General features: G+C 41.9%; 1 protein-coding gene across 1 annotated transcript in view; it reads left to right on the plus strand.

The window, feature by feature from the left end:
* APH1B (aph-1 homolog B, gamma-secretase subunit) overlaps window positions 1–26,115 on the plus strand; it is a 41,085-nt gene extending 14,970 nt beyond the window's left edge. Inside the window, exons 6-7 of the mRNA XM_081227085.1 lie at window positions 8,985–9,112; window positions 22,208–26,115. Of these exons, the coding sequence (XP_081083211.1) occupies window positions 8,985–9,112; window positions 22,208–22,375 (296 nt within the window). The 3' untranslated portion in view covers window positions 22,376–26,115. The remainder of the gene's footprint in view (window positions 1–8,984; window positions 9,113–22,207) is intronic.
* The last annotated feature ends 1,728 nt before the right edge of the window (window positions 26,116–27,843 follow it).

Raw genomic sequence — 27,843 nt, forward strand, 5'->3', positions numbered from 1 at the left:
CAGGCCCAAAACCTTGGGAGTAATTCCTGATTCTTCTGTTTTTCTCGTTACTCACATCTAATCCAACTGCAAATCTTACCTCCCACTTCCATTTAAATCTCCATCCAAGTTCTTATGGGCTACCTTTTGCTTTATATATGGAGTCAGGCATGGATGTTTGAGAGACGCTTTGGAGCAAACTTTTAAAGAAAAGGTAAACCTGTTGGTGCTGAAACTACTCCAGGGCAGAGACAGACATGAGAAGGTCCTAGTTAATTTCGTGAAGTCTGTGAAGCATTAATACAAAGTAATAGAATCCTGAGAGCCCACACTCACTGAATTAGGGAATTGCAGTGTGAGCACTGCCTTAGACCCCATGCTCCCAATGGCAGCTCTGGCCAGTGAGTTTGGCTTGGTTTGTTATGCAGCATTTTTGTGATAATAATTGACCTATAGAGAGAGTTTCAAGTATTTCTTAATGTGCCACTATGGAAAAAAAGAGTTGACTTTTGCTTCTTCAAAGGGCCTTCCTAGGCTTAATAATCAGGAGCTGGAGCAGGGTTCTCAACCTCGTTACTGTTGACTTTTGGGGTTCTTTTTTCGGGGGGGATCATCTTGTGTACTGTAGGGTATTCAGCAGCGTCCCTGGCTTCTATCCACCAGATGCCAGAAGCAGCCCACCCCCAGTGTGGCAACCAAAAATGTCTACAGACATTGACAAGTGACCTCTGGGGGCAAAATCCCCCCACTTGAGAATCACCGAGTTGAAAGGCCAGATTTGGGTTCGCTTTTAGAGGGAACTTTCCCACAGTGACTGTTTTGATGAAATAAGCTCCTAAACTGGAAGTATTTGAAGTGGACCCTGTGGGATCTGCTTTTTCATTGCACAGGGGACTAGATCAGCAACTTCTAAGGGGCTTCCCAACACTGACTCTCCACACTGATGGGCTAATTGGGGGAGAGAATTTCATCATTCTTCACCATCTGCTAGGGGGACTGTAAATGTAACATTGCTTCCTTGGCAGTCTGTTCAGCTCATGAACATCCTTCAGGAGCATTTTCATAAATCTGAAATGATATTTTGTATCATTATATTTGTTTATATTCGGATTGCTTTCAGGACATTTTCTTTTTGATCTGGTTGGTATTAAGGGACAGTACTATGCCTTTCTTATGGCTGTGTCATATGAGATGGTTTTCAATATGTCTTATGTTATCTGGAGAATGTTACTTGCTTAGTAATATATGTACATCTACATTACAATAAACTAGGTCACAGAATCCTGTTACATTTTTTAAAGCAAAAATATAAAGTTAGGGCTTCCCTGGTGGCGCAGTGGTTGAGAGTCCGCCTGCCGATGCAGGGGACACGGGTTCGTGCCCCTATCCCGGAAGATCCCACATGCCGCGCAGCGGCTGGGCCCGCGAGCCATGGCCGTGGAGCCTGTGTGTCCGGAGCCTGTGCTCCGCAACGGGGGAGGCCACAGCAGTGAGAGGCCCACGTACAGCAAAAAAAAAAAAAAAAAAAAAAAAAAAAAAAAAATATATATATATATATAAAGTTAAATCTTTATTGCAGGAAAGGCATTTTCAAAAACACTGGTTTAGTTCTGGGTCCTGAATTGGGCTAGGTCGTTGGAGATCTCTCCAGAATCTGGTGAGTTTCTGCAACCAAGAGGGATGGAGGAGAGTCTGTCACTTCGCAGAACCTTGAAGTCCCAGACCCTTCTCTTCCTCGGAAGAAGCATCCAGAAGCCCTTTGGTAATCACATCCTATCTCTGGGCAGCTGAGGCTAAGCCTTGGCTTTGGGAAGTCCTCCTCTGTCGTTGCCACCATCCAGCAGCAGGCCTTGGAGCTCTCTGGCCTGGTTATAGAGATGCTCTGAAGTTGTCAGGGGAAGCCAGATGACAGCAGTTTCCATGCTGGCTGGATCCAGTATTAGGATCTATAGCTATATTAGGCCATTGTCTTTGCAAGAACAGAAAGGTAGCTATCAGGAATGAGGGAGAGAGGGACAAGCATGAAAATGAAGATATTTATGAATCTGTGTGCTAGAGTGTTTGGGCAATGTTCAGGAAAGGATTAAAGAACCAAATAGTAAATGTAGCATCTTAAAGATAACACTGAAACATTTTGCTTAGAAGCAGGTTGGATTGAAACATTCTCTACCAAGAGAATGTGTAAAAGATTATTAGAAAAGGAAGTCCATTAACAAAGTATTGAAATATAATTTCACAAACAGATGTAAAATACTTGTTAGAACTCTTCAGCTTTCTGATTAATGTTCCAAAACATTAAAATGATGGGAGCCCTTTTTATTAATCTGGACTATAAAAGGATATAATTTTGATATTCTCATGGTTAACTCAGAAAAGTGTTTTTGTTTTTTCTACTTTTAAGAATATTAGAACAAAGCAATGGGAATTCCCTGGTGGTCCAGTGGTTAGCACTCCGCGCTTCCACTGCAGGGCACATGGGTTCGATCCCTTGTTGGGGAACTGAGATCCAGCATGCTGCATAGTGTGGCCAAAAAAATAAAAATAAAAAATAAAAAAGAACAAAGCATATTTTAGGGTTAAACTCACTGAAGGACTTTGAGAATTTTATATATTTAGGAACATGACATGAGAAAGGTTTAGTAATTGAAAGATAGTACCCTAGAGATACTATTAACAAATCTTCATTTCTAGCTGCAGTTAATTCCATTTATTAGAGAGAAGTTTCAAAATAGTATGTGTGTAGCTCTAGCTACATGTATGTGACAGAATAGTTTAGATATCCAGGGCTCAGTTTCTGTTGGACCTCTAACCAGTTGCAGAGGAAACAAACAATAAATCCCAGTAATCTAAATAGCACATTGTAATAGTAAAGACTTACGACTATAGAAGCTAGCCAGAAAGTAGTGCTAGCTGAATATATAAGCAGTCAAGTAGGAATATACAATGTTTTAATAAATGTCTTGAGAGATCCTTTTTAGATATTGTGTTAATAAAACAGTAAACTGAAACGACGCGCTTCTTTTCTGAAAAGGAAGTTCCATGGGACTGTATTTTGTTCACCGTGATAGCCTTATTGCCTGGCCCATAGTGGGTGCTAATAAATCTTTGTATGGATTAATAAAAGAGGGGAGGAAGAAAGTAAATGTGCGAGTAATACAATGTCAGAGGAAGAAATAATCTATAAGAGTGAACAAGAGTGCATTTTAAAACATAGTCAAGTGCCCAGGAAGCTTGGATGAATGTGGTAATTGCGTGCTGCTTTGCTTCACTTTCCCGCCTGTTAGTACAGACTCACTAAATTCAAGGTCCTGGCTTATGTTCATCTTTGAATCTGGAGACCATAGCACATAGTAGTTGTCATTTATTGAAAAACTAAGGTTTGCAAAGCACTGTTCTTCCCTGCACAGCAACCCAGGGGCATTATTTGCATTTTAGAAATAAAGGAAACAGAAGCTCAGAGGGGTTGGAATAGTTTGCCCAAAGCCGTACCATGGAGCTAGGATTCCAGCTCAGGAGTGTGTGACTCTATATAGTTCATAGGCATCATCTTCAGGCCAGACTCTCTAGGTTCTCAGTAAATGTGTGTGGAGTGTTTAAAAAAAAAAAAAAGTAGGTATCAGGATGAATTCAGCAAGGAGATGGCACTGAGCTAGATGTTAAATAAAAGTAAGATTTGGATGGAGTGAAATGGGTAGGCTGGTGGTGAGGGGTAGAGCATTCAGGCAAAAGGGGTAATCAGTTAAAAAACAAAAAGTGAAAGCATAGAGGCATAGACAGAGTATAAGTAAGAGTTCTGGTTTTCTTCCATGTAGGATATGTTTGAAGATTAGTAAAGGATAGTAATTTGGGTCTAGGTTGTAGAGGGCCTTCGATGCTAACCTGAGATGCTTGGACTTTACTTTGGAGACAGGGTCAATCCATCAGAGATAATTTTTAGCAGGAAAGAGCCTTGCAAACAGAAATATCCACCTAGAATTTGAAAGAAAGTTGAGGGCTAATGATATCTTGAGAATGTTTGTCTGAAACAGAGTAATGCTCTTTTGGATGAGAATGAACTGAAAAGTCCATAAGTAAGAGCATTTTCCAAGTAGCTGAACTCTAGGACTTGATCACAGGAGGATAATTGGCTGGCTTCAATATATGTGATAATGCATAGAAGAAAGGGCAGATATAGCTGTCAAACAAAAGATAATGCAGGAGGCTGCAAATAAGAAAAGAGTTTATTTGGGGTCTTAAGAATTGCAAGTCAGGGACTTCCCTGGTGGCTCAGTGGTTAAGAATCCGCCTGCCAATGCAGGGGACACGGGTTCGAGCCCTGGTCTGGGAAGATCCCACATGCCACGGAGCAACTAAGCCCGTGCGCCACTACTACTGAGCTTGAGCTCTAGAGCCCGTGAGCCACAACTACTGAGCCCGCATGCCACAACTACTGAAGCCCGTGCCTAGAGCCTGTGCTCCACAGCAAGAGAAGCCACCGCAATGAGAAGCCCACACACCACAAGGAAGAGTAGCCCCCACTCACTGAAACTAGAGAAAGCCCACGCGCAGCAATGAAGACCCAATGCAGCCAATTATAATTAATTAATTAATTAAAAAAAAAAGAATTGCAAGTCAGGAGACAGTTTCGTGTAATCTTGAAAGAGTGTTCCAAGGAAGAAATAGACTCGGGCTTGTAAAGACAAAAGGCGATGAGGTTGTTAAAAGTTGTCTGGTGAGAATTGTGATTGACCTAAGTCGGAAAATATTTGTCCTTAAGGAATCACAAGTTGTTTTAGAGTAGGGGTCCAATAAGTGGATAGACTGTCATGAATTATTTTAGGGTAAAGGTTCAATAAGTGTCCTGAGTTTCTGGCAGGTGTCCTGGATGACTTCATCAGGTCAAAATGTCAGACTCCATCTCGGCTGAGCCATGCCTAAGTTACACTTCCTTAATGGCCACCGGGCTCCATTTGGAGAGTTCTCTTAGCAATACTAACTCCATTTTGATCTTCCTTTCACATAGCTCATGAACAGATGACTCATTAATGATGTCATTTCTTTCTCTTGACATGTAATTGACGTGTAGGCTTTAGAAAAACCTTAGAGTTTGAACATCTGTGTCTATAGATCACAATTTCTACTCTGGTCTTTTGTGACATAAAATTAACTCCTGGGTGTTTTCAGTTGTCTCACCTCTACACCATCACATAAACAGGCATCTGTCTTCAGGGAAACTGACCTTTGAGGGATCATCAATGGAATTAAAATGCATCGTTTTAGTTTCGTCTACCATTGTCCCAAAGTTTTTTCTTTTTTAAAATCCCTCCTCTGCTTTAAAGAATTTACCATCATTTTCTGAAACACTATCACTAGATGTAACAACTTGCTTTCCTCCAGCCTCAACAGTTATGTCTTTAATAGTTTGTTTTTGACTTTATATAACTGAAATAATGGTCATTTTCCCACAATATGCTTTTCCCTGACTCAACGTTATATTCTTAAGACCATTTATATTATAGAACATATAAGCATTCCATAGTGTGAATACACCACAGTTTATCCATTCTGGTAATGATGAACATTTTTTGTTATTACAAACAGTGCTGCTATTAATATTCTTGTATATATCTCCTTGTACAAATATACTAAAGTTTATCTACAGCAGTGGTTCTCAAACTTGACCATGCATTAGAATCACCTGGAGGGCTATTTAAACATAGATTGCTGGGTGTATTGTGTCAGATTCAGGAGGTCTGAGGTGGGTCCCAAGAATTTGCATTTCTAACAAGTGCTCAAGTGCTAGTGATCTATTGATTCAAAAATTGCTTCAGAGTCCATACAGTCAGCCCTCCATATCTGTGGGTTTTGCATTCACAGATTCAGCCAACCATGGATCAAAAATATTCAGGAAAAGAAAATTCCCCAAAGCAAAACTTGTACTTGCCTGGCTCCAGCTACTATTTACGTAGAATTTACACTGCGTTTACAACTATTCTCATAACATTTACATTATATTAGGTATTATAAGTAATCTAGAGATGATTTAAGGTATACGGTGGAGGATGTGCTGTGCATAGGTTATATGCAAATATTATGCCATTTTATATAAGGGACTTGAGCATCTGCAGGTTTTGGTATCCATGGGGGGTCCTGGACCCAATCCTCCACGGATACCAAGGGAGAACTGTATAGGTCTAGCTGTGGAATTGCTAGAGTGTGATAGAGAATGCAAATTTTCAACTTCGCTAGGTAATGCTAGATAGTTTGCCTACCAGCAGTGTGAAAGAGAATGGTCAGACTTAACTTTTTGCCAGATTGATGGGTGTTAATAGTGGAAAAGGAAAATCTGTGTGCCTTTTTTCATGTTGAAACTTTCAGAATATGTGGAACCTCGTCTTTCCTTTTCTTTTTTTTTCCGCCACACCTTGTGGCTTGTGGGATTTTAGTTCCCCGACCAGGGATTGAAGCTGGGCCCTCAGCACTGAGAGCGCAGAGTCCTAACTACTAGACCACCAGGGAATTCTGAAACTTGCTCACTTTAAGTAAGGAATGTTGTCCAGGATGCAGGACACACACGCACACACATGCACACACACAGTATTCCATAGAAAAACCTGTGTGTGCCGATCAAGTTCAGTTTCAGTTGCTTAAGAATCTTGGATAAAAAATGGGCAGAAGACCTAAACAGACATTTCTTCAAAGAAGATATACAGATTGCCAACAAACACATGAAGGGATGCTCAACATCACTAATCATTAGAGAAATGCAAATCAAAACTACAATGAGGTATCACCTCACACCAGTCAGAATGGCCATCATCAAAAAATCTACAAACAATAAATGCTGGAGAGGGTGTGGAGAAAAGGGAACCCTCCTGCACTGTTCGTGGGAATGTAAATTGATACAGCCACTATGGAGAACAGTATGGAGGTTCCTTAAAAAACTAAAAATAGAACTACCACACGACCCAGCAGTCCCACTACTGGGCATATACCCTGAGAAAACCATAATTCAAAAGGAATCATGTACCACAGTGTTCACTGCAGCACTCTTTATAATAGCCAGGACATGGAGGCAACCTAAGTGTCCGTCGACAGATGAATGGCTAAAGAAGATGTGGCACATATATACAATGGAATATTACTCAGCCATAAAAAGAAACGAAATTGAGGGGGCTTCCCTGGTGGCGCAGTGGTTGAGAATCTGCCTGCCAATGCAGGGGACACGGGTTCGAGCCCTGGTTTGGGAAGATCCCACATGCCATGGAGCAACTGGGGCCATGAGCCACAATTACTGAGCCTGCGCGTCTGGAGCCTGTGCTCTGCAACAAGAGAGGCCGCGATAGTGAGAGGCCCGCGCACCGCGATCAAGAGTGGCCCCCGCTTGCCGCAACTGGAGAAAGCCCTCGCACAGAAACGAAGACCCAACACAGCCAAAAATAAAATAAATAAATTAATTAATTAATTGAAAAAAAGAAACGAAATTGAATTATGTGTAGTGAGTTAAAAAACAAATGGTTCTGAAGAACCTAGGGGCAGGACAGGAATAAAGATGCAGACGTAAAGAATGGACTTAAGGATATGGGGAGGGGGAAGGGTAAGCTGGGATGAAGTGAGAGAGTGGCATGGACTTATATGCACTACCAAATGTAAAACAGATAGCTAGTGGGAAGCAGCCCACTAGTGGGAAGCAGGGAGACCAGCTCATGCTTTGTGTCCACCTAGAGGGGTGGGATAGGGAGGGTGGGAGGGAGACGCAAGAGGGAGGAGATATGGGGACATGTGTATGTGTATACCTGATTCACTTTCTTATAAAGCAGAAACTAAAACACGATTGTAAAGCAATTATACTCCAATAAAGGTGTTAAAAAAAGAAAGAATCTTGGATAATTACTGCAATTTCTAATATTTTTATCTTCCATTGTCCTTAAAAAATCCAAGGAGAAATTTCACTTTAATGAGAAGCCTTGTTTAAATTGAAGACACTTATTTTTATTTATTTATTTATTTATTTATTTATTTATGGCTGTGTTGGGTCTTCGTTTCTGTGCGAGGGCTTTCTCTAGTTGTGGCAAGTGGGGGCCCCTCTTCATCGCAGTGCGTGGGCCTCTCAGTATTGCGGCCTCTCTTGTTGCGGGGCACGGGCTCCAGACGCGCAGGCTCAGTAATTGTGGCTCATGGGCCCAGTTGCTCCATGGCATGTGGGATCTTCCCAAACCAGGGCTCGAACCCGTGTCCCCTGCATTGGCAGGCAGATTCTCGACCACTGCGCCACCAGGGAAGCCCGAAGGCACTTCTTTTAATTGAGAAAAGTTTCTCAGGGACCTCCCTGGCAGTCCGTTGGTTAAGACTTCGAGTTTCCAATGTGAGGTTGGGGGTGTGCTGGTTTGATCCCTGGTCAGGGAACTAAGATCCCACATGCTGTGTGGCGCGGTGTCAGGGGAGGGTGGGAGTTTCGCAATTAGTGCAGAAGGCTAATTTGGAGAAGAGCTGATTAGATATCACAGTAATTTTATTGCATTCCTAAGAGAAACTCCTTGAAAGCCAGATCCAAGTTGACTTTTTTTTTTTTTTTTTTTGCGGTACGCGGGCCTCTCACTGTTGTGGCCTCTTACGCTGCAGAGCACAGGCTCCGGACCCGCAGGCCCAGCGGCCATGGCTCACGGGCCCAGCCGCTCCATGGCATGTGTAATCCTCCCGGACTGGGGCACGAACCCGTGTCCCCTGCATCGGCAGGTGGACCCCCAACCACTGCGCCACCAGGGAAGCCCCCAAGTTGACTTTTTGTTTCACAAGTTCACGTTCTAGTTGAGAAGCTGCTTCAGAGTTGGCCCCCTGGTTCAGGAATGTTGCTCTCACAGTTATTATTCAAGCAAATATGGGTCAGGGTCCCGCTTCTGTCAGATAGGGTTGAACCCTCACAGTAGTGCGGGGTACCCCAAGAGCGTTGTCCCACGACTAGGTGTTTAGTGGGCTTTGGGGTTTGTTGTCCTGTGACTGGGCACTAATGGTTGCCTGTCTTTCAGCTTTCATGACTCTGGTGATCATATTGCTGCACACGTTCTGGGGCATTGTGTTTTTTGATGGCTGTGAGAAGAAAAAGTGGTACACCCTGCTTGTAGTTCTTCTGATCCATCTACTGGTGTCAGCCCTGGTGAGTATTGCTACCGTGCTCAAACTGGTTTTTGGAGCTCAAGTCTGCATATCTAAAGTGGTAGATTCCACTCTGAATGAAATACATGCTCATAGGAAAATGAGGAAATTCAGAAGTCATTTAAAAAGAAAGAATGAATGAATGATAGATAAATCATCTATTTCTTACCATAGAAAGATAACTATTAATTTGTTGGTTGATCTCATAAAAGTTTTTTGGGGTTTTTTTTGGTATGTGTCTTTTAATGGGTAGAGTCAAACTGAAGTAGGCTTGCATTATGCTTATGTTATGTAACACATCTTAAACAATTTCCATGTTATTATAAATCCTTTTAATATTTAAGTTTTAGTGGCTTTAGATTATTACATAAAGTTATAGTTTGCTTAACTGATTGATAACTTGTTTTTCTACTTTTGGTTATTATAATGCTGTCTGGAACAACTTTGTATGTGAAACTTTTTCAATTCATTGTTTAGATTCCAAGGAATGGATTTTTGAAGTCAAATGGTGTGGATATTTTTAAAGCCCTTGATGCAAATTCCTAAAATACTCTGTACAAGGGTTGTACTATTTTTACGCATTCTGATCAATGTCAAGAGTGCCCATCTTACTCTCTCCTCACTGACATTATAATGCCAGTTTTCAAAAGTAATTTAAAAAGAATACTTGATGTATTGTTTAAGCACTGTTTAATGCTTTGGTTTTAGTTTAATTGTAACGTGTCATATACTTACATCAGAATTATCCCAGCCACTGCTTTGTCCAGACCTTTATCATTTCTCACCTACAGTATTGAAAAGCTTCCTTCTGATGGTGGCCTGCCTCATGCTTCTCTCCTCTCCATCCATTTAGAGTTCATATCAGGTTTTCTTATACTGGGCTTCTTGTTCTCTGTTCCGTCTAAAAAGCAATCTTATTGCCTTTCTTACCTAAAACCTTTCAGTCATACAGGATACTAAAGTTACCCTTAATATGACGGCAGCTATGTAAAGTCAAATCTTTTTTTTAAATTTTTTTATTTTATTTTATATATATTTTTATACAGCAGGTTCTTATTAGTCATCCTTTTTTTTTTTTTTTTTTTTTGCGATACACGGGCCTCTCACTGTTGTGGCCTCTCCCGTTGCGGAGCACAGGCTCCGGACGCGCAGGCTCAGCGGCCATGGCTCATGGGCCTAGCCGCTCCGCGGCATGTGGGATCTTCCCGGACTGGGGCACGAACCCGTGTCCCCTGCATCGGCAGGCGGACTCTCAACCATTGCGCCACCAGGAAAGCCCTAGTCATCCATTTTATACACATCAGTGTGTACATGTGAACCCCAATCTCCCAATTCATCACCACCACCCCCACCCGCTGCTGCTTTTCCCCCTTGGTGTGCATACATTTGTTCTCTACATCTGTTTCTCAATTTCTGCCCTGCAAACTGGTTCATCTGTACCATTTTTCTAGGTTCCACATATATGTGTTAATATATTTGTTTTTCTGTTTCTGACTTACTTCACTCTGTATGACAGTCTCTAGTTCCATCCACGTCCCAACAAATGACCCAATTTCGTTCCGTTTTATGGCTGAGTAATATTCCATTGTATATATGTACCACATCTTCTACATCCATTCGTCTGTCGATGGGCATTTAGGTTGCTTCCATGTCCTGGCTATTGTAAATAGTGCTGCAGTGAACATTGGGGTGCATGTGTCTTTTTGAATTATGATTTTCTCAGGGTATATGCCCAGTAGTGAGATTGCTGGATCATATGGTAATTCGATTTTTAGTTTTTTAAGGAACGTCCATACTGTTCTCCATAGTGGCTGTATCAGTTTACATTCCCACCAACAGTGCAAGAGGGTTACCTTTTCTCCACACCCTCTCCAGCATTTATTGTTTGTAGATTTTCTGATGACGCCCATTCTGACTGGTGTGAGGTGGTAACTGATTGTAGTTTTGATTTGCATTTCTCTAATAATTAGCAATGTCGAGCAGCTTTTCGTGTGCTTCTTGGCCATCTGTATGTCTTCTTTGGAGAAATGTCTATTTAGGTCTTCTGCCCATTTTTGGATTGGGTTATTTGTTTTTTTAATATTGAGCTACATGAGCTGTTTATATATTTTGGAGATTAATCCTTTGTCTGTTGATTCGTTTGCAAATATTTTCTTCCGTTTTGAGGATTGTCTTTTTGTCTTGTTTATGGTTTCTTTTGCTGTGCAAATGCTTTTATGTTTCATTAGGTCCCATTTGTTGATTTTTCTTTTTATTTCCATTCCTCTAGGAGGTGGATCAGAAAAGGTCTTGCTGTGATTTATGTCAGAGTGTTCTTCCTATGTTTTCCTCTAAAAGTTTTATAGTGTCTGGTCTTACATTTAGGTCTCTAATCCATTTTGAGTTTATTTTTGTGTATGGTGTTAGGGAGTGTTCTAATTTCATTCTTTTACATGTAACTGTCCAGTTTTCCCAGCACCACTTAATTGAAGAGACTGTCTTTTCTCCATTGTATACCCTTGCCTCCTTTGTCATAGATTAGTTGACCATAGGTGCGTGGGTTTATCTCTGGGCTTTCTATCTTGTTCCATTGATCTATGTTTCTGTTTTTGTGTCAGTACCATATTGCCTTGATTACTGTAGCTTTGTAGTATAGTCTGAAGTCAGGAAGTCTGATTCCTCCAGCTCCGTTTTTTTCCCTCAAGACTGCTTTGGCTATTTGGGGTCTTTTGTGTCTCCATACAAATTTTAAGATTTTTTGTTCTAGCTCTATAAAAAATGACATTGGTAATTTGATAGGGGTTGAATGGAATCTGTAGATTGCTTTGGGTAGTGTAGTCAATTTCACAATATTGATTCTTCCAATCCAAGAACATGGTATATCTCTCCATCTGTTTGTATCATCTTTAATTTCTTTCATCAGTGTCTTATAGTTTTCTGCATGCAGGTCTTTTGTCTCCCTCGGTAGTTTTATTCCTAGGTATTTTATTCTTTTTGTTGCAGTGGTAAATGGGAGTGTTTCCTTAATTTCTCCTTCAGATTTTTCATCATTAGTGTGTAGGAATGCAAAAGATTTCTGTGCATTAATTTTGTATCCTGCTACTTTATCAAATTTATTGATTAGCTCTAGTAGTTTTCTGGTGGCATCTTTAGGATCTCTATGTACAGTATCATGTCATCTGCAAACAGTGACAGTTTTACTTCTTCTTTTCCAATTTGTATTCCTTTTGTTTCTTTTTCTTCTCTGATTGCCATGGCTAGGACTTCCAAAACTATGTTGAATAATAGTGGTGAGAGTGGACATCCTTGTCTTGCTCTTGATCTTAGAGGAAATGCTTTCAGTTTTTCACCATTGAGAATGATGTTTGCTATGGGTTTCTTGTATATGGCCTTTATTGTGTTGAGGTAGATTCCCTCTGCCCACTTTCTGGAGAGTTTATATCATGGGTGTTGAATTTTGTCAAAAGCTTTTTCTGCATCTGTTGAGTTGATCATATGGTTTTTATTCTTCAGTTTGTTAATATGGTGTATCACATTGATTGATTTGCATATATTGAAGAATCCTTGCATCCCTGGGATAAATCCCACTTGATCATGGTGTATGATCCTTTTAATGTGATGTTGGATTCTGTTTGCTAGTATTTTGTTGAGGATTTTTGCATCTATATTCATCCGTGATATTGGTCTATAATTTTCTTTTTTTGTAGTATCCTTTTCTGGTTTTGGTATCAGGGTGATGGTGGCCTCATAGAATGAGTTTGGGAGTATTCCTTCCTCTGTAATTTTTTGGAAGAGTTTGAGAAGGATGGGTGTTAGCTCGTCTCTAAATGTTTGATAGAATTCACCTGTTTAGCCATCTGGTCCTGGACTTTTGTTTGTTGGAAGATTTTTTTTTTTTTTTTTTTTTGCGTTACATGGGCCTCTCACTGTTGTGGCCTCTCCCGTTGCGGAGCACAGGCTCTGGACGCACAGGCTCAACAGCCATGGCTCACGGGCCCAGCTGCTCCGCGGCATGTGGGATCTTCCCAGACCGGGGCACGAACCCGTGTCCCCTGCATCGGCAGGCGGACTCTCAACCACTGCGCCACCAGGGAAGCCCTGGAAGATTTTTAATCACAGTTTCAGTTTCATTATTTGTGACTGGTTTGTTCATATTTTCTATTTCTTCCTGGTTCAGTCTTGGAAGGTTATACCTTTCTAAGAATTTGTCCATTTCTTCCAGGTTGTCAGTTTTATCGGCATAGAGTTGCTTGTAGTAGTCTCTTAGGATGCTCTGTATTTCTGTGGTGTCTGTTGTAACTTCTCCTTTTTCATTTCTAATTTTATTGATTTGAGTCCTCTCCCTCTTTTTCTTGATGAGTCTGGTTAATGGTTTATCAATTTTGTTTATCTTCTCAAAGAACCAGCTTTTAGTTTTATTGATCTTTGCTATTGTTTTCTTTGTTTCTGTTTCATTTATTTCTGCTCTGATCTTTATGATTTCTTTCCTTCTGCTAACTTTGGGTCTTGTTTGTACTTCTTTCTCTAGTTCCTTTAGGTGTAAGTTTAGATTGTTTATTTGAGATTTTTCTTGTTTCTTGAGGTAGGCTTGTATAGCTATAAACTTCCCTCTTAGAACTGCTTTTGCTGCATCTCATAGGTTTTGGATCATCGTGTTTTCATTGTCATTTGTCTCTAGGTATTTTTTGATTTCCTCTTTGATTTCCTCAGTGATCTCTTGGTTATTTAGTAACGTATTATATAGCCTCCATGTGTTTGTGTTTTTTACGTTTTTTCCCCTGTAATTGATTTCTAATTTCATAGCGTTATGATCAGAAAAGATGCTTGATATGATTTCAATTTTCTTAAATTTACTGAGGCTTGATTTGTGACCCAAGATGTGATCTATCCTGGAGAATGTTCTGTGCGCACTTGAAAAGAAAGTGTAATCTGGAATGGAATGTCGTATAAATATCAATTAAACCTATCTGGTCTGTTGTGTCATTTAAAGCTTCTGTTTCCTTATTTATTTTCATTTTGGATGATCTGTCCATTGGTGTAAGTGAGGTGTTAAAGTCCCCCACTCTTATTGTGTTACTGTCGATTTCCTCTTTTATAGCTGTTAGCAGTTGGCCTTATGTATTGAGGTGCTCCTATGTTGGGTGTGTATGTATTTATAATTGTTATATCTTCTTCTTGGATTGATCCCTTGATCATTATATAGTGTCCTTCCTTGTCTCTTGTAACATTCTTTATTTTAAAGTCTATTTTATCTGATGTGAGTATTGCTACTCCAGCTTTCTTTTGATTTCCATTTGCATGGAATATGTTTTTCCATCCCCTCACTTTCAGTCTGTATGTGTCCCTAGGCCTGAAGTGGGTCTCTTGTAGACAGCATATAGATGGGTCTTGTTTTTGTATCCATTCAGCCAGTCTGTGTCTTTTGGTTGGAGCATTTAATCCATTCACGTTTAAGGTAATTATCGATATGTATGTTCCTATGACCATTTTCTTAATTGTTTTGGGTTTGTTTTTGTAGGTCCTTTTTTTCTCTTGTGTTTCCCACTTAGAGAAGTTCCTTTAGCATTTGTGGTAGAGCTGGTTTGGTGGTGCTGAATTCTCTTAGCTTTTGCTTGTCTGTAAAGCTTTTGATTTCTCCATGGAATCTGAATGAGATCCTTGCTGAGTAGAGTAATCTTGGTTGTAGTTTCTTCCCTTTCATCACTTTAAGTATATCATGCCCCTCCCTTCTGGCTTGTAGAGTTTCTGCTGAGAAATCATCTGTTAACCTTATGGGAGTTCCCTTGTATGTTATTCGTTGTTTTTCCCTTGCTGCTTTCAATAATTTTTCTTTGTGTTTAATTTTTGCCAATTTGATTAATATGTGTCTTGGCGTGTTTCTCCTTGGGTTTATCCTGTATGGGACTCTCTGTGCCTCCTGGACTTGGGTGACTATTTCCTTTCCCATGTTAGTTAAGTTTTCAAGTGTCATCTCTTCAGATGTTTTCTCTGGTCCTTTCTCTCTGTCTGCTCCTTCTGGGACCGACCCCTCTAATGTGAATGTTGTTGTGTTTAATGTTGTCCCAGAGGTCTCTTAGGTTGTTCTCATTTCTTTTCATTCTTTTTTCTTTACTCTGTTTCACAGCAGTGAATTCCACCATTCTGTCTTCCAGGTCACTTATCCGTTCTTCTGCCTCAGTTATTCTGCTATTGATTCCTTCTAGTGGTTTTTTTTTTTTTTTTTTTGGTACGCGGGCCTCTCACTGTTGTGGCCTCTCCCGTTGTGGAGCACAGGCTCCGGACGCGCAGGCTCAGCGGCCATGGCTCACGGGCCCAGCCTCTCTGCGGCATGTGGGATCTTCCCAGACTGGGACACGAACTCGTGTCCCCTGCATCGGCAGGCGGACTCTCAACCACTGCGCCACCAGGGAAGCCCCTTTCTAGTGTATTTTTCATTTCAGTTATTGTATTGTTCATCTCTGTTTGTTCTTTAATTCTTCTAAGTCTTTGTTAAACATTTCTTGCGTCTTCTTGATCTTTGCCTCCATTCTTTTTCTGAGGTCCTGGATCATCTTCACTATCATTATTCTGAATTCTTTTTCTGGAAAGTTGCCTATCTCCATTTCATTTAGTTGTTTTTCTGGGGTTTTATCTTGTCCCTTCATCTGGTACATAGCCCTCTGCCTTTTCATCTTGTCTATCTTTCTGTGAATGTGGTTTTTGTTCCACAGGCTGCAGGATTGTAGTTCTTCTTGCTTCTACTGTCTGCCCTCTGGTGGAGATGGCTATCTAAGAGGCTTGTGCAAGTTTCCTCATGGGAGGGACTGGTGGTAGGTAGAGCTGACTATTGCTCTGGTGGGCAGAGCTCAACTTTAGTCTGCTTGACTGCTGATGGGTGGGGCTGGGTTCCCTCCCTGTTGGTTGTTTGGCCTGAGGCAACCCAACACTGGAGCCTAGCTGGCTTTTTGGTGGGGCTAATGTCAGACTCTGGGAGAGCTCATGCCAAGGTGTACTTCCTGGAACTTCTGCTGCCAGTGTCCTTGTCCCCATGGTGAGCCACAGCCACCCCCTGCCTCTGCAGCAGACCCTCCAGTACTAGCAGGTAGGCCTGGTTCAGTCTTCCCTGTGGTCACTGCTCCTTCCCCTGGGTCTCGATGTGCACACTACTTTGTGTGTGCCCTCCAAAAGTGGAGTCTCTGTTTCCCCCAGTCCTCTCGAACTCCTGCAGTCAAATCCCACTAGCTTTCAAAGTCTGATTCTCTGGTAATTCCTCCTCCCGTTGCTGCACCCCCAGGTTGGGAAGCCTGACGTCGGTCTCAGAACCTTCACTCCACTGGGTTGACTTCTGTGGTATAAGTGTTCTCCAGTCTGTGAGTCACCCACCCAGCAGTTATGGGATTTATTTTACTGTGATTGTGCCCCTCCTACTGTCTCATTGTAGCTTCTCCTTTGTCTTTGGATGTGAGGTATCTTTTTTGGTGAGTTCCAGTGTCCTCCTGTTGATGATTGTCCAGCAGCTAGTTGTGATTCTGGTGTTCTCGCAAGAGGGCGTGAGAGCATGTCCTTCTACTCCGCCATCTTGGTTCAGGACCATAAAGGCAAATCTTAATGGAAAAAACACTGGTGAGAGAGTGTGTTAAAATATTAACAGCTTTCATTTTTGGGTGGATTCTTTTATTTATGGTTTTTGGTATGTTCCAAATTTTCTACTATGTACACTTTAATAAACAGAAAGGAAGTTGCAAGAAAAAGAAAATATCCTTATGGATCTAGTTGGCCATTTATTCATTTGACAAATAGCCTTCTATATTCCAGGCACTGTTCTAGGCGAACAAAACAATTTAGTGAAAAAAACAAAGACCCTGCCTTTACCATCTGGTGGAGAGAGAGGCAGTAAGCAATAGACATAATAAAAAGTTTTATAGTATATTAGAAATTGATAGGTGCTATGGGAAAAAAAGGGAAAGTAGAGCAGGTTAAAAGGGTTCCAGATTGTGTGGGCTGGGGATGTTGAATTTTTGAACTATGTAGTCAAAAGTAGGCTTCATTGTGAAGATGACACTTGAACAAAAAAGTCAAGTTGGCCATGTGGCTGTCTGGAGAAAGAGCATCCAAGACTAAAGCAGCCAGTGGCAAAGTCCTAAGACTAAAGAACATGCTTGGCATGTTTATGGAAGTGAGGGTGGCCAGAACCAGTGCGCCTGGGTAAGTTAGTAGCAGATACTGTCACAGATTTGAAGTTGGGGGTGGAAGTAGAGGTTGGAAATGAGAACCACATCTAGATAATGCAAGATTTGAGCTTTTTACTCTCAGTGAAATGGGAGTCATTGTAGGGTGTTGAGTACAGGGATATGACTTGAATCACGTTTTAAAAGGATCATTTTGACTGCTGTGTTCAGAGTAGACTGTAATGGGGGAAGAGATTACAGTCATCAAGAGAAGGATGGTGACAACTTGGGTGAGATAGCAGTGGAAATAATGAGAAATATTCAGTTTCAGGACATATTTTTGAAAGTAGAGCCAACAGTATTTCCTGACAGACTGGATAAGGCAAGGGAGAGAAGAAGAGGAGCCCAGGATGTCTTCAAAGTTTTTGGCCTGGATGACTAGAAGGATGGACTTGCCATCAGCTGGGATGGCGAAGCTTGTGAGGGAGATCAGGAGTTCTCTTTGGGCACGTTACCTTGGGGGCGCCTATTGGACATTGAAGTGGAGAAGTCAGTTAGGCAGTTGGATGAAAAAGTCTGGAGTTTGGGAGAGAAATCCAGGCTCGAAGAGATGATTACAAGAAGTGAGTATAAGCAGACAAGAGAACAGGCCCAAGGAGTAAGGCCTGGGGCATTTCAGCCTTGAGGTTGGGGCAAGAAGAGGAGCCAGCAAAGGAGACTGAGAAGGAGCAACTTAGTGAAGTAGCAGAGCCCCAGGAGCCAGGTGTCCTGAAGCCAGGTGTACTGGGGAGGAGAGGGTGAAGAGCTGTAGCAGAGGCCAGTGGAGTAAAACCCAGACTTCTTTGTTTGACGTAAGCCTCTTACTGATTTTACTGGTGCACACCTTACCTCTTGCTGGTCCCCATGGTTCACACCGTACCCTCCATCTAAATTGATCCAGTGTGGCTCCCCAGCTGGGAGTGCCTTTGTTCGTGCTGGTTTATCTGCAATGACTGCTAACCTAGGTCAGTTTGGAAAACTCCTGAGCATTTCACCTGAGGCCTCCCTGGAAAAGGTGCACATTTCTGACTCAGCACTATCACTAGCCCTTATTTACAGCTGTGTTATAACCCCTCTCCCCGGCCAGCATTATTTTATTTGATACAGTTTTTGCATCTACCTCTCTAATTAGAGTTTGATCATCAGTGATGGGACCTTATCTTGTCACTCTTTGTATCCTGAATCCAAGGGCATGTGCAGGCAGGGTGAGGGTGAGGACGGTGAGGTGCCTTGGAGGCACTCCCCCTGCTACCCCTGCTGGGCAGAGGTGACAGACTGACCCAGTCAGAGCCTCTTGTTTGTTAAGAAGAACCCATCTCCCCACCTTACCCTGGCCCAGCACAGGAAGTATCCTTTCTTCTATCAAAGGCCAGTCAAAAAAAAAAAAAAAAAAGGCCAGTCAGTCCCTCCACTTGGGCTTCAGACCTAATTCCTTCCTACTTAGGGACTTTACTCCTTTGACTGTGCCCTCTCTCCTACATCACCAGCCTATCCCTTTCTTCACCAGCATATAGACATATCTGAAATAAAACTCTTCATTATTGCCTGTTCTCCTTCGAGCTATGACTTTTTTTTCTGGTTCCCATCGCAGCAAAATTTCTCAAAGCGTTATCTCCGCAAACTCTGTCTCTGCTTCTTCTCTCATGCTTCTAGCGCATTTTGCCTTCTGTCCAACCACGCTTCTAAGACTGCTTTATTTTTTTTATACAGCAGGTTCTTATTAAGTCCAAGTCTTTTAAGCTTGGTCTTCCTCAAGTCTTTTTGTATCTCATTAAATAGCACCGCCATTTGCCTAAAGCCAGAAACATGGAAGTCATTCTTGGCCTCTCCCTTTCCCTCACATTCCATCCACCAGCAACTCCCATCACTTCCTATCATCTGCTCTCTCCATCTCTGCCACCATTACCCTGGACTAAGTCACCAACCTGTACCCTCCTCATTCAGTGCAGAGTCTTCCTGACTAGTCCCCCTGCTTTCACCATAGCCTCCTTGAATCCATTATCTGCAGTTTAAAAAATCTAAAATCATGGGACTTCCTCGGTGGTCCAGTGGTTAGGACTTGGTGCTTTCACTTCCATGGCCCGGGTTCAATCCCTGGTCGGGGAACTAAGATCCCACAAGTGCAGGGCAGCCAAAAAATAGACAAATAAATAATCTAAAATCATTCAGCTCCCTGACCTAAAACCCTTCTGTGCACCTCCACTGCACTGAGGATAAAATTCACCCTCCTCACCAACAGGCTGTGTAGCTGGCCCCTGCCTTCCTCTCCTATCTCAGTGCTTGCCCTTCCATCCCTACACATCATTTATATCAACTCTCAGGTTCTCAGCTGCAATGAACTCTTTGCCCTCCTTTGGTTCCCTCCCTTGGTCTACACCAGGCTGGCTCCCTCCTCCTCCTGTAAGTCTCAGATTAAATGCTGCTTCCTCAGCGCCTTCCTTGACGCCCCGTAGGTAGATCGCCTTGTTCTTACCTATGCTAGCACCATCTCAGTTGTAGTTATTCTGTCCTGGCATTCATCACCATTTGGAATTATTTGTTTCTTCATTCATTACTTGTCTCCCTTACTGGCATATAAGCTTCATTAGGATGGGCACTGTGGTCTGCACTAGTACCTCGCAGCATCTCATCAGCAGTTTTTAAATGAACTTTTGGAACCCTCAGCAATTGTGCAGCTGAAAAAGATGCTAGTCCCTCACGTTCCCTTAATACTAAGGATTTTTACTAAAGTAACCTGGACTTGTCTCACTTTCTTGCTAACTCTAAGAGCCAGTTAACACAGAAATGGTTAAAAACTGGGCCCTGGTTATGTAACATCTATCTTCTGTTGGGTATTTCATTAGGTCTGGCTTCTGATTACCTTCTAGGGTTGCCATTTGAATATATTGGATTGGCCAAAAAGTTCCTTCGGTTTTTTAAGTCAAAATACACATATTTCATTTTCACCAAGAACTTTATTGAACAGTGTAGTCACTGTTTTGTTCCACTACCTTTTGCTATTTTTCAGGCAACCTCATAATTCTGTCTTCCTAAAACTGATTATCTTTTTGAGCAAAGAACTGTTCCAGGTGCCTTTTACAGTCTTCCAGGGAATTGAAATTTTTTCCATTAAGAGAATTTTGTGAAGACCGAAATAAATGGAAATCCGAAGCTGCAATGTGTGGTGAATGTGGTGGATGAATCAGAACTTCCCAGCCAAGCTGTAACAGTTTTTTGCCTGGTCATCAAAGAAACATGTTGTCTTGCATTATATCCCGATGGAAGATTATGCTTTTTCTGTTGACTATTCTGGACGCTTTTCGTTGAGTGCTGCTTTCAGTTGCTCTAATTGGGAGCGGTACTTGTTGGAATTAATCATTTGGTTTTCCGGAAGGAGCTCGTAATAAAGGACTCCCTTTCAGTCCCACCATCTACACAACGTCACCTTCTTTGGATGAAGACCAGCCTTTGGTGTGGTCGGTGGTGGTTCATTTTGCTTGCCCCACTATCTCTTCCGTTCCACACTGTTGTATAGTATCCACTTTTCACTGCCCATCACAATTGGTTTTAAAAACGGAACGTTTTCATTACGTTTAACTAGAGAATCGCATGTGGAAATACAGTCAAGAAGGTTTTTTTCACTTATGTGGAACCCAAACATCAAAGCGATTAACATAACCAAGCTGGAGCAAATGATTTTCAATGCTTGATTTGGATATTTTGAGTATGTTGGCTATCTGCCGCCTGGTATAAAATTGATTGTTCTCAGTTAATGTCTTGATTTGATTGCTATCGACTTCAACTGGTCTACCCAACTGTGGAGCATGGTCCAGCGAGAAATCTCCAGAACGAAACTTTGCCCACCACTTTTGACACGTTCGATCAGTCACAGCACCTTTTCCATACACTGCACAAATCTTTTTTGCATTTCGGTTGCGTTTTTACCTTTCTTGAAATAATAAAGCATAATATGCTGAAAATGTTGCTTTTTCTCTCCATCTTCAATATTAAGATGGCTACACAAAAAGTCACCAATTTTGATGTCTTTTTTTAAATGCACGCCGATATGACAGCTGTCACATACAATCTAACAAAATTGTTTTGAATGAAGTGAAAGACAACTAAGTGCTACTAGAACCATCTTACGGGAAAAAGAAGAATGAACCTTTGGCCAACCCAGTATTTTCTCTCCACAGACCCAAAGGGAAGCTTGGCGGCCAGGTTACAGTTCCCACCTCTAAAAAGCTGTCCTTTTGCTCAAGGCAAATAAACTCTCCGCGTCTCAGCCTTCCTGCATCTTCACCAGCCCTGGGCACTTCCCTGCCCATCCTCAGCTAGACAGAGATGCCCCCTGCTTCACTCTAGTCAAAAGCTCTCCTACACCCAGCATCTTTTCACTCTGAGAGCCAGATCTGGCTTCACTTTTCCTAGCTGCCTAGCCTGTCGAGTCCTTCAATCTGAGATTGTTCTTCTATGAAATGGGCCCTTAGCTCACAGGTTATCATCGTGGGACTGGAATGTGTGATCCAGGTGATAAGTACACAGCACAGAACCTTGGGCACGCTCGATGGCCCATCCTGCTGCTGCCCTCAGTGTGCCACGTGTGCCATGGAGACCAACACGGAGGACTTGGGGAAGCTGGGACAACACTAACTCTGCCCCACGTGGCAATGATTGTTATCAGGACTATTCTCAGATACCCTGTGCCAGAACCTGTCATAAGCGCCTTACGGTGTTATTTTAGTTTCACCTCAGTCCCATTTCACTTACACAGAAACAGACTTACGGGCTAGTGTCTGTTGACTAGGTTAGTCCTATGTGTCTTTGTGGGTGCATGACGTACATCACATGTTTGGTGAAACACACCTCAGCTATTGAAAGTATTTCATATTTTCCTTTTTCTTTGGTTACTCCACATGTTTAATAAGCTTGCTGTTATTTTCCCCTTGCAGACCTTCATAAGTCCTTATTCTGGATTAAATCTGGTGTTGGCATACATCATCCTGGTGCTCACGGGCATCTGGGCTTTCTTTGTCTCTGGAGGCAGCTGCCGAAGCCTGAAACTCTGCCTGCTTTGCCAAGACAAGGACTCCCTCCTCTTCAACCAGCGCTCCAGATAACCTCCAAGGACCAGCGCTTCTCAAACAGTAAGCTGCCTCTTTAGAGGAAGCGCAACGGTGCCTTTTTCTAAAAATCCCTTTTCCTGGTGGAATTAGAAAAAAACAAACTATCTAGATACAGCATGGCTTTCATGCAACAGCTTTCTGAAAGGGATTCATCAGTGGTGTGCAGCCAGGCTGCACATTAGAAAGAACTACCTGGGAAAGCATAAAGAATACTGATTTCTGGACTCCACCCTCCAGATTTAATTGGTCTGGGCATTTGGTGATTTTTTAAAGCTTCCCAGATGACTCTGATGTGCAGCCAGGTTGAGAACCATCAGTGTCCAAACAGGAACTCCCTGAGAACACCGTAAGTGAATAAGAATCAGATGTTTAGCTGTCTCTTAACTCGGCCTGTGTTGGGCAAGTAAGTATCTGAAGGTCAAATCCTGGTTAGCCTTTGTCTTTTCGAGTTTTGAAGTCACAGAAGGCTAAAGGGCTATTATCTCTGTGAACCGTTTTCACATCCTTCACTGGTACCCTGTTTTATGAGAACATGGTAGGCCGTGCTTCTAACTATAATAATACATTGCACTGACTAACTATGATCATTTAACCAAAGTAAGCTATTGATTTAGACTGTATTTTCCTCTAGTTTTTTCATTCGCGATTTTGCTTGTTTGAAGCATTACATTACATCGCATTTTTGAGCATAGATTATGTTTCTTTAACTAAAAACCAATTATTTTCCAACTTCCTGGGAAGATGATATAAAACCAAGAATTTTTGTGCAAGTTCTGTAAGTCTTTCCTGGGCTCAAGGCTTTCCATGGGCTCTGCCCCAAGGCAGTGTTTACCAGCTGAGTGCTTGCTGCTGGATTAGTTGAGGTGAAGCCTGTTGTTCTATCTCTGAGCAGCTCTGCAGGTTGCTGAGTGATGTACCCTGGAACAGGCTTCCCTGGAGCTGGCAGAAGTTTACGAAAAGCAGGAGGAAAACAAGCTAGTAGGGAGGTGTTGACACTTATAATTTGCTCCTGTGATATTGACTAGTACTTCTCCCCAAATGGTGTAGTGAAAAATTGGACTTAAACTGCCAAATTCACACTTTTAACATAGCCCATATAACCTTTAGATCTTGTAAATGTCTCTGGGTTTTGCTGACAGATACAGCATTCCCTTTATAGGAGTATCTAAGATGTTTGTTCAGCTTCCAAACAACGCTTTTGGTTTCCTTTGTAAAGAGCCATTGTTCCCAGTTGATGGCTTTTAGGAAGCTGATAGTGTGAAATGTAAATTCCCTACACATTTAAGTGAGAAGCTCAGTGAATCCCCTATGTGCAGTAGAACAGCCAAAAGAAATAGAAGCAGCGAACGAGAGGACTCACTAGTGATGTGAGAGATGGGAGAATTTGACAGTACTGTGGTGGGGAGAATAACAGACATGTTTAAAATGGAAACGCAGCCAGTATTTGGCTTATAGCCCCACATCATTCCAGGGACCAGAACCTTACACGTGAACTAGACCTTTATCAGAGAAATCCCCTCTCATGTTTAAATTATTTGAATTTTTCAATCTAGGGATTCAGGAGGAATAGGGTTTCTAGCAAGGCTGTAAACAGTCCCATAAGCAATTATAGTTATTCCGCCAAGGCTTACTTCAGCACTAATACCAATGTTTTTGCTGGGGTTTACAATTTTCCACCTTGTTACAAGATTTTTTTTAAACTAGGTGAGTCATAGAAGAGGCAAGGACATAGAGACTGAATAGTGAAATCTATTGTGCAGAGTTGAGGGGAACAAGATACCCACTGAACTGGGCTTCATTCCTATTGGAGCATGGTATTCTTTGATGAACAGGTTAAGAAAAATATAGAGTCGGTTATTACTGGTGACATACACATCTCTTAAACGGATAGTCTGGTTAAATATTTGCTGATCCGTAAAGTATAGAAATATCTGAGAATATTAATGTTACTCATGCTTGAGCTCTGAGGATGTCCTGTGTGCATTAATAGTTTAATATTAAGTAAGGAATCTGGGATATTGTGACATCTCATTTATAAAAGCATCTCGGGCAGGAAGAAAATTTCCTTTGATGGTGAGACTGTTGTCTTAGTTTTATTTAATAGCTCATTTAATAATCCTTGATTACCTATGAATAAAGGAACTTTGTAATTCCTTATTTCTCTTGTGAGCATTGCCATAGTCAGCTTAGGCACTGTTATTGCAAGTAGCCTTGCTTGCCTAATGCCAAGGAAGCCCAGGGGGAGAGTAGTCTTCCTCTGTTGTGTGTATATATTGAGATGTGCTTTATTTTTTTAATTTTTATTTTTTGCGTTTGTTATCTCTACTGAGCTTTCTGAGCCCTGATAGTATTTGGAGAGGAGCTGGTGGTGGTAGTCTTGTATGTTTTCCTCCACACGGGGCTTTCTCAGTTTGGAGGGAAGTGTGGCTATAGTTAAAGCTGACCTTGGAATGTGAATGCTGTTGCAGCACCTGACTCTGTTGCCATGTGAATAATTGAGATCGATTTTGGTTCTCTAATAAATTTGTGTTTAGTCTTTTTTTTTTAATATAAATTTTATTTATTTATTTTTGGTTGCGTTGGGTCTTTGTTGCTGCATGCAGTCTTTCTCTAGTTGCAGCGAGCGGGGCCTACTCTTCGTTGCGGTGCACAGGCTTCTCGTTGCGGTGGCTTCTCTTGCTGTGGAGCACGGGCTCTAGGAGCGCAGGCTTCAGTAGTTGTGGCACGGGCTCAGTAGTTGTGGCTCGCAGGCTCTAGAGCGCAGGCTCCGTAGCTGTGGCACACGGGCTTAGTTGCTCCGCGGCATGTGGGATCTTCCCGGACCAGGGCTCAAACCCTTGTCCCCTGCATTGGCAGGGGGATTCTTAACCACTGCGCCACCAGGGAAGTCCCTGTGTTTAGTTTTAACTCATCTGAATTAGCAGTTGTAATGGGAGGAGTTTTGTTACCCTTGATCCTAGCCTGTGTGACTGGCAATATAGTAGCAGCCTCTTTTCAAGCAGCTTAGTGAAAACATGGCTGAAAGGAATCTGAAGACTGTATAGAAGATGGCTTTTGTTCCCAATGTTAGTATGTTTCTTCTCAAGCACATTTCATTGTTTACTGAGAGTGGCAGGTACACGTCAAAAATGCTAGGTGTCCTTATCCTGTAGAGTTGGTACAGGATAAGGAGTCATGACAGAAGCTTCCTCTTACCTGGTCCTCTTCCCACTCGCCTCAAACTAGCCCCAAGACATGGATTAATGGTCAGAGTGGACCTGAGGGCTCCGCAGAAGCCAGGGTGGCAGCCTGTCTCAGGCATCAGCAGCCCACTCCCCGGGACGAGCTTCTTGAGAGTGCTAGCTTTCTATTTGGCTAAGTTTTTCCTAGGCCACACCATTCCTAACTCCAGGTAGATAGATGTCACAACAAAACAATCTCAAAGTTCTTTGCTTAGAGCACTTTGTTTATGGTTGCGATGTTTACATTTCTCATTTAATAAAAGACTTGACTTCATTCCATTAAATTTTAGTGTTTAGAGGGGTGGGCACCGTCTCTATGTACAATATGTATCGTTTTATATAAGTTATACTGTTACGTCATGTATACTTGCAATGTCAGACCTTGTGTTCAGTACACAATGCAATAGACTCTTTCCAGAGCTGTATTTTTCAGTAAACAATAAAAAGATTGTCACTACTTGTTTCTCATGTTTCCTCTTCTTTGGAATAGTGTATCCTGCAGTATTTGTTTTACAATTTTTGTCTCTTATAAAACTTGGCTGTACATTATGTTATTTGTCACTAGTCAACTCGGAGACTCTTTTCAAAGAGAAATCTTTGGTATCTGATTTAAAATTTATAAGGCCTGTTTCGTTCCTGTGTGTTCAGAAGCAATTTGGTGCAGAGAAGTTCCTTGAGGTGTCATAAACCAAATGGAGGAGAATCCTCAAAGGTCCTGAAAGCCCTTGAGAAGTCTCCTAAGTAATCGTAAAATAGTGAATGTATAAACCATCATGGAATACTGGCTAAAGGTGGGAGTTGGTTGACTAGGAGAGTACAATTTAGTTTCTACCCAGTGACCCTGAGCAGCCTGTAGAGTCGTTTTGTTTTTTCTTCCCTTGGTGAGGAGTCAGTGCAACTAAGGGGCTGAGCTTGGCCTTCACCATCAGACATGCTACACAGAGAATTGTTAGGGCCTGAAACGCAAAACCATGTGATGCCTTTTCACTCTGGTTTGAACTGAGGCTGTTCCAGGTTTATGTTAATTGTACTATTAGATGAAATATCCTCAGGAATCAAGGACTCTTTGGTCTAACTTGTAATGGAAAAGGTGCACATTCCTCAGGTAACAGCCCAGATTCACGTACAATTTCTTTGGCCGTTCCACACTGAAATCGTGACTCTAGTTTAATTGTTATTTGTTTGATATTTAGTTGGAACAGGGATTTCCCTGTGACCAGCCTCAACATATGAGAAACCCCCAATGGAAAGAACTACATATTTTACCTTCGCCTTATTGAAAATGCTGAATAGAAGGAACCACTCACCTGGCTTATGGTCTCAGCCTTAGTAAAAGAATTGGGGATTTGACACATTCTAAGGGGACAACAGTAGATTATGAGCCCTGAGTGGGTCCTGGCTTTAAGGTTCAATAATTAGTAGGTGGTACTTGTTGCTTAAGTGTGGGTCACTGTAAATCCTGCTTATACCTAATAGTAAATCCATACATATTTTCTGTGCTTGAGCAAAATCAGAGGTGGAGTCTACAGCATTTAATCAGGGCTTACCATGCACAGAACATTGTGTTAGATACTTTATCTTGTGTGTGTGTGTGTGTGTGTGTGTGTGTGTGTGAGAGAGAGAGAGAGAAAGAGAGATACTTTAAAAGGATGGAAAAGAAGAAGATGGTGGAGATCTTTGTTTTTAGGAAATACATAAGGCAGCTACAAAGGCACTACAAATTAGGAAATAATATAGAATAGTTCGAATACATAAGATGATACTTAAAATTTTTGGAGTGGATGAAGGGCAGGTGGGTCATGGAGTTATGTTGAAAGGAAAAGGTGGGGACTGAGGGCTGAACCCTGAGGCACTCCACTTGACAGGTAGGAAAGGGCAGGTGGGGTCATCACTGAGGAAAGGAGGAAAACCAGGGGAGTGTGGTGGCCTGAGAGCCAGGGGGAAGTATGTCAACTGCTGCTGAGCGATGAGTAAGATGAGGAGTAGGAACTGATTGCTGCACATGGAGAGATGGAATTTTCTGGTGACTTTGATAAAAGCAATTTTAGTGTAGGGGTCAACATCTAAGTGGAGTGGGTTATAGAGATTGGGAGATAAGGAAGTAGCCACAGCATGTAGAGTACAGATAACCGTATAACTAAGGGGAATGGGATGATAGCCTGAGGAGGATGTGAGGGCAAGAGACGGCATTCTTCTTTTCTTTTCTTTTTTCTCTGTAACAGCATGTTTATATGAAGATGG

This window comes from Mesoplodon bidens (genome assembly GCF_964165515.1).
Source record: "Mesoplodon bidens genome assembly, chromosome: 3".
Taxonomy (NCBI): Eukaryota; Metazoa; Chordata; class Mammalia; order Artiodactyla; family Ziphiidae; genus Mesoplodon; species Mesoplodon bidens.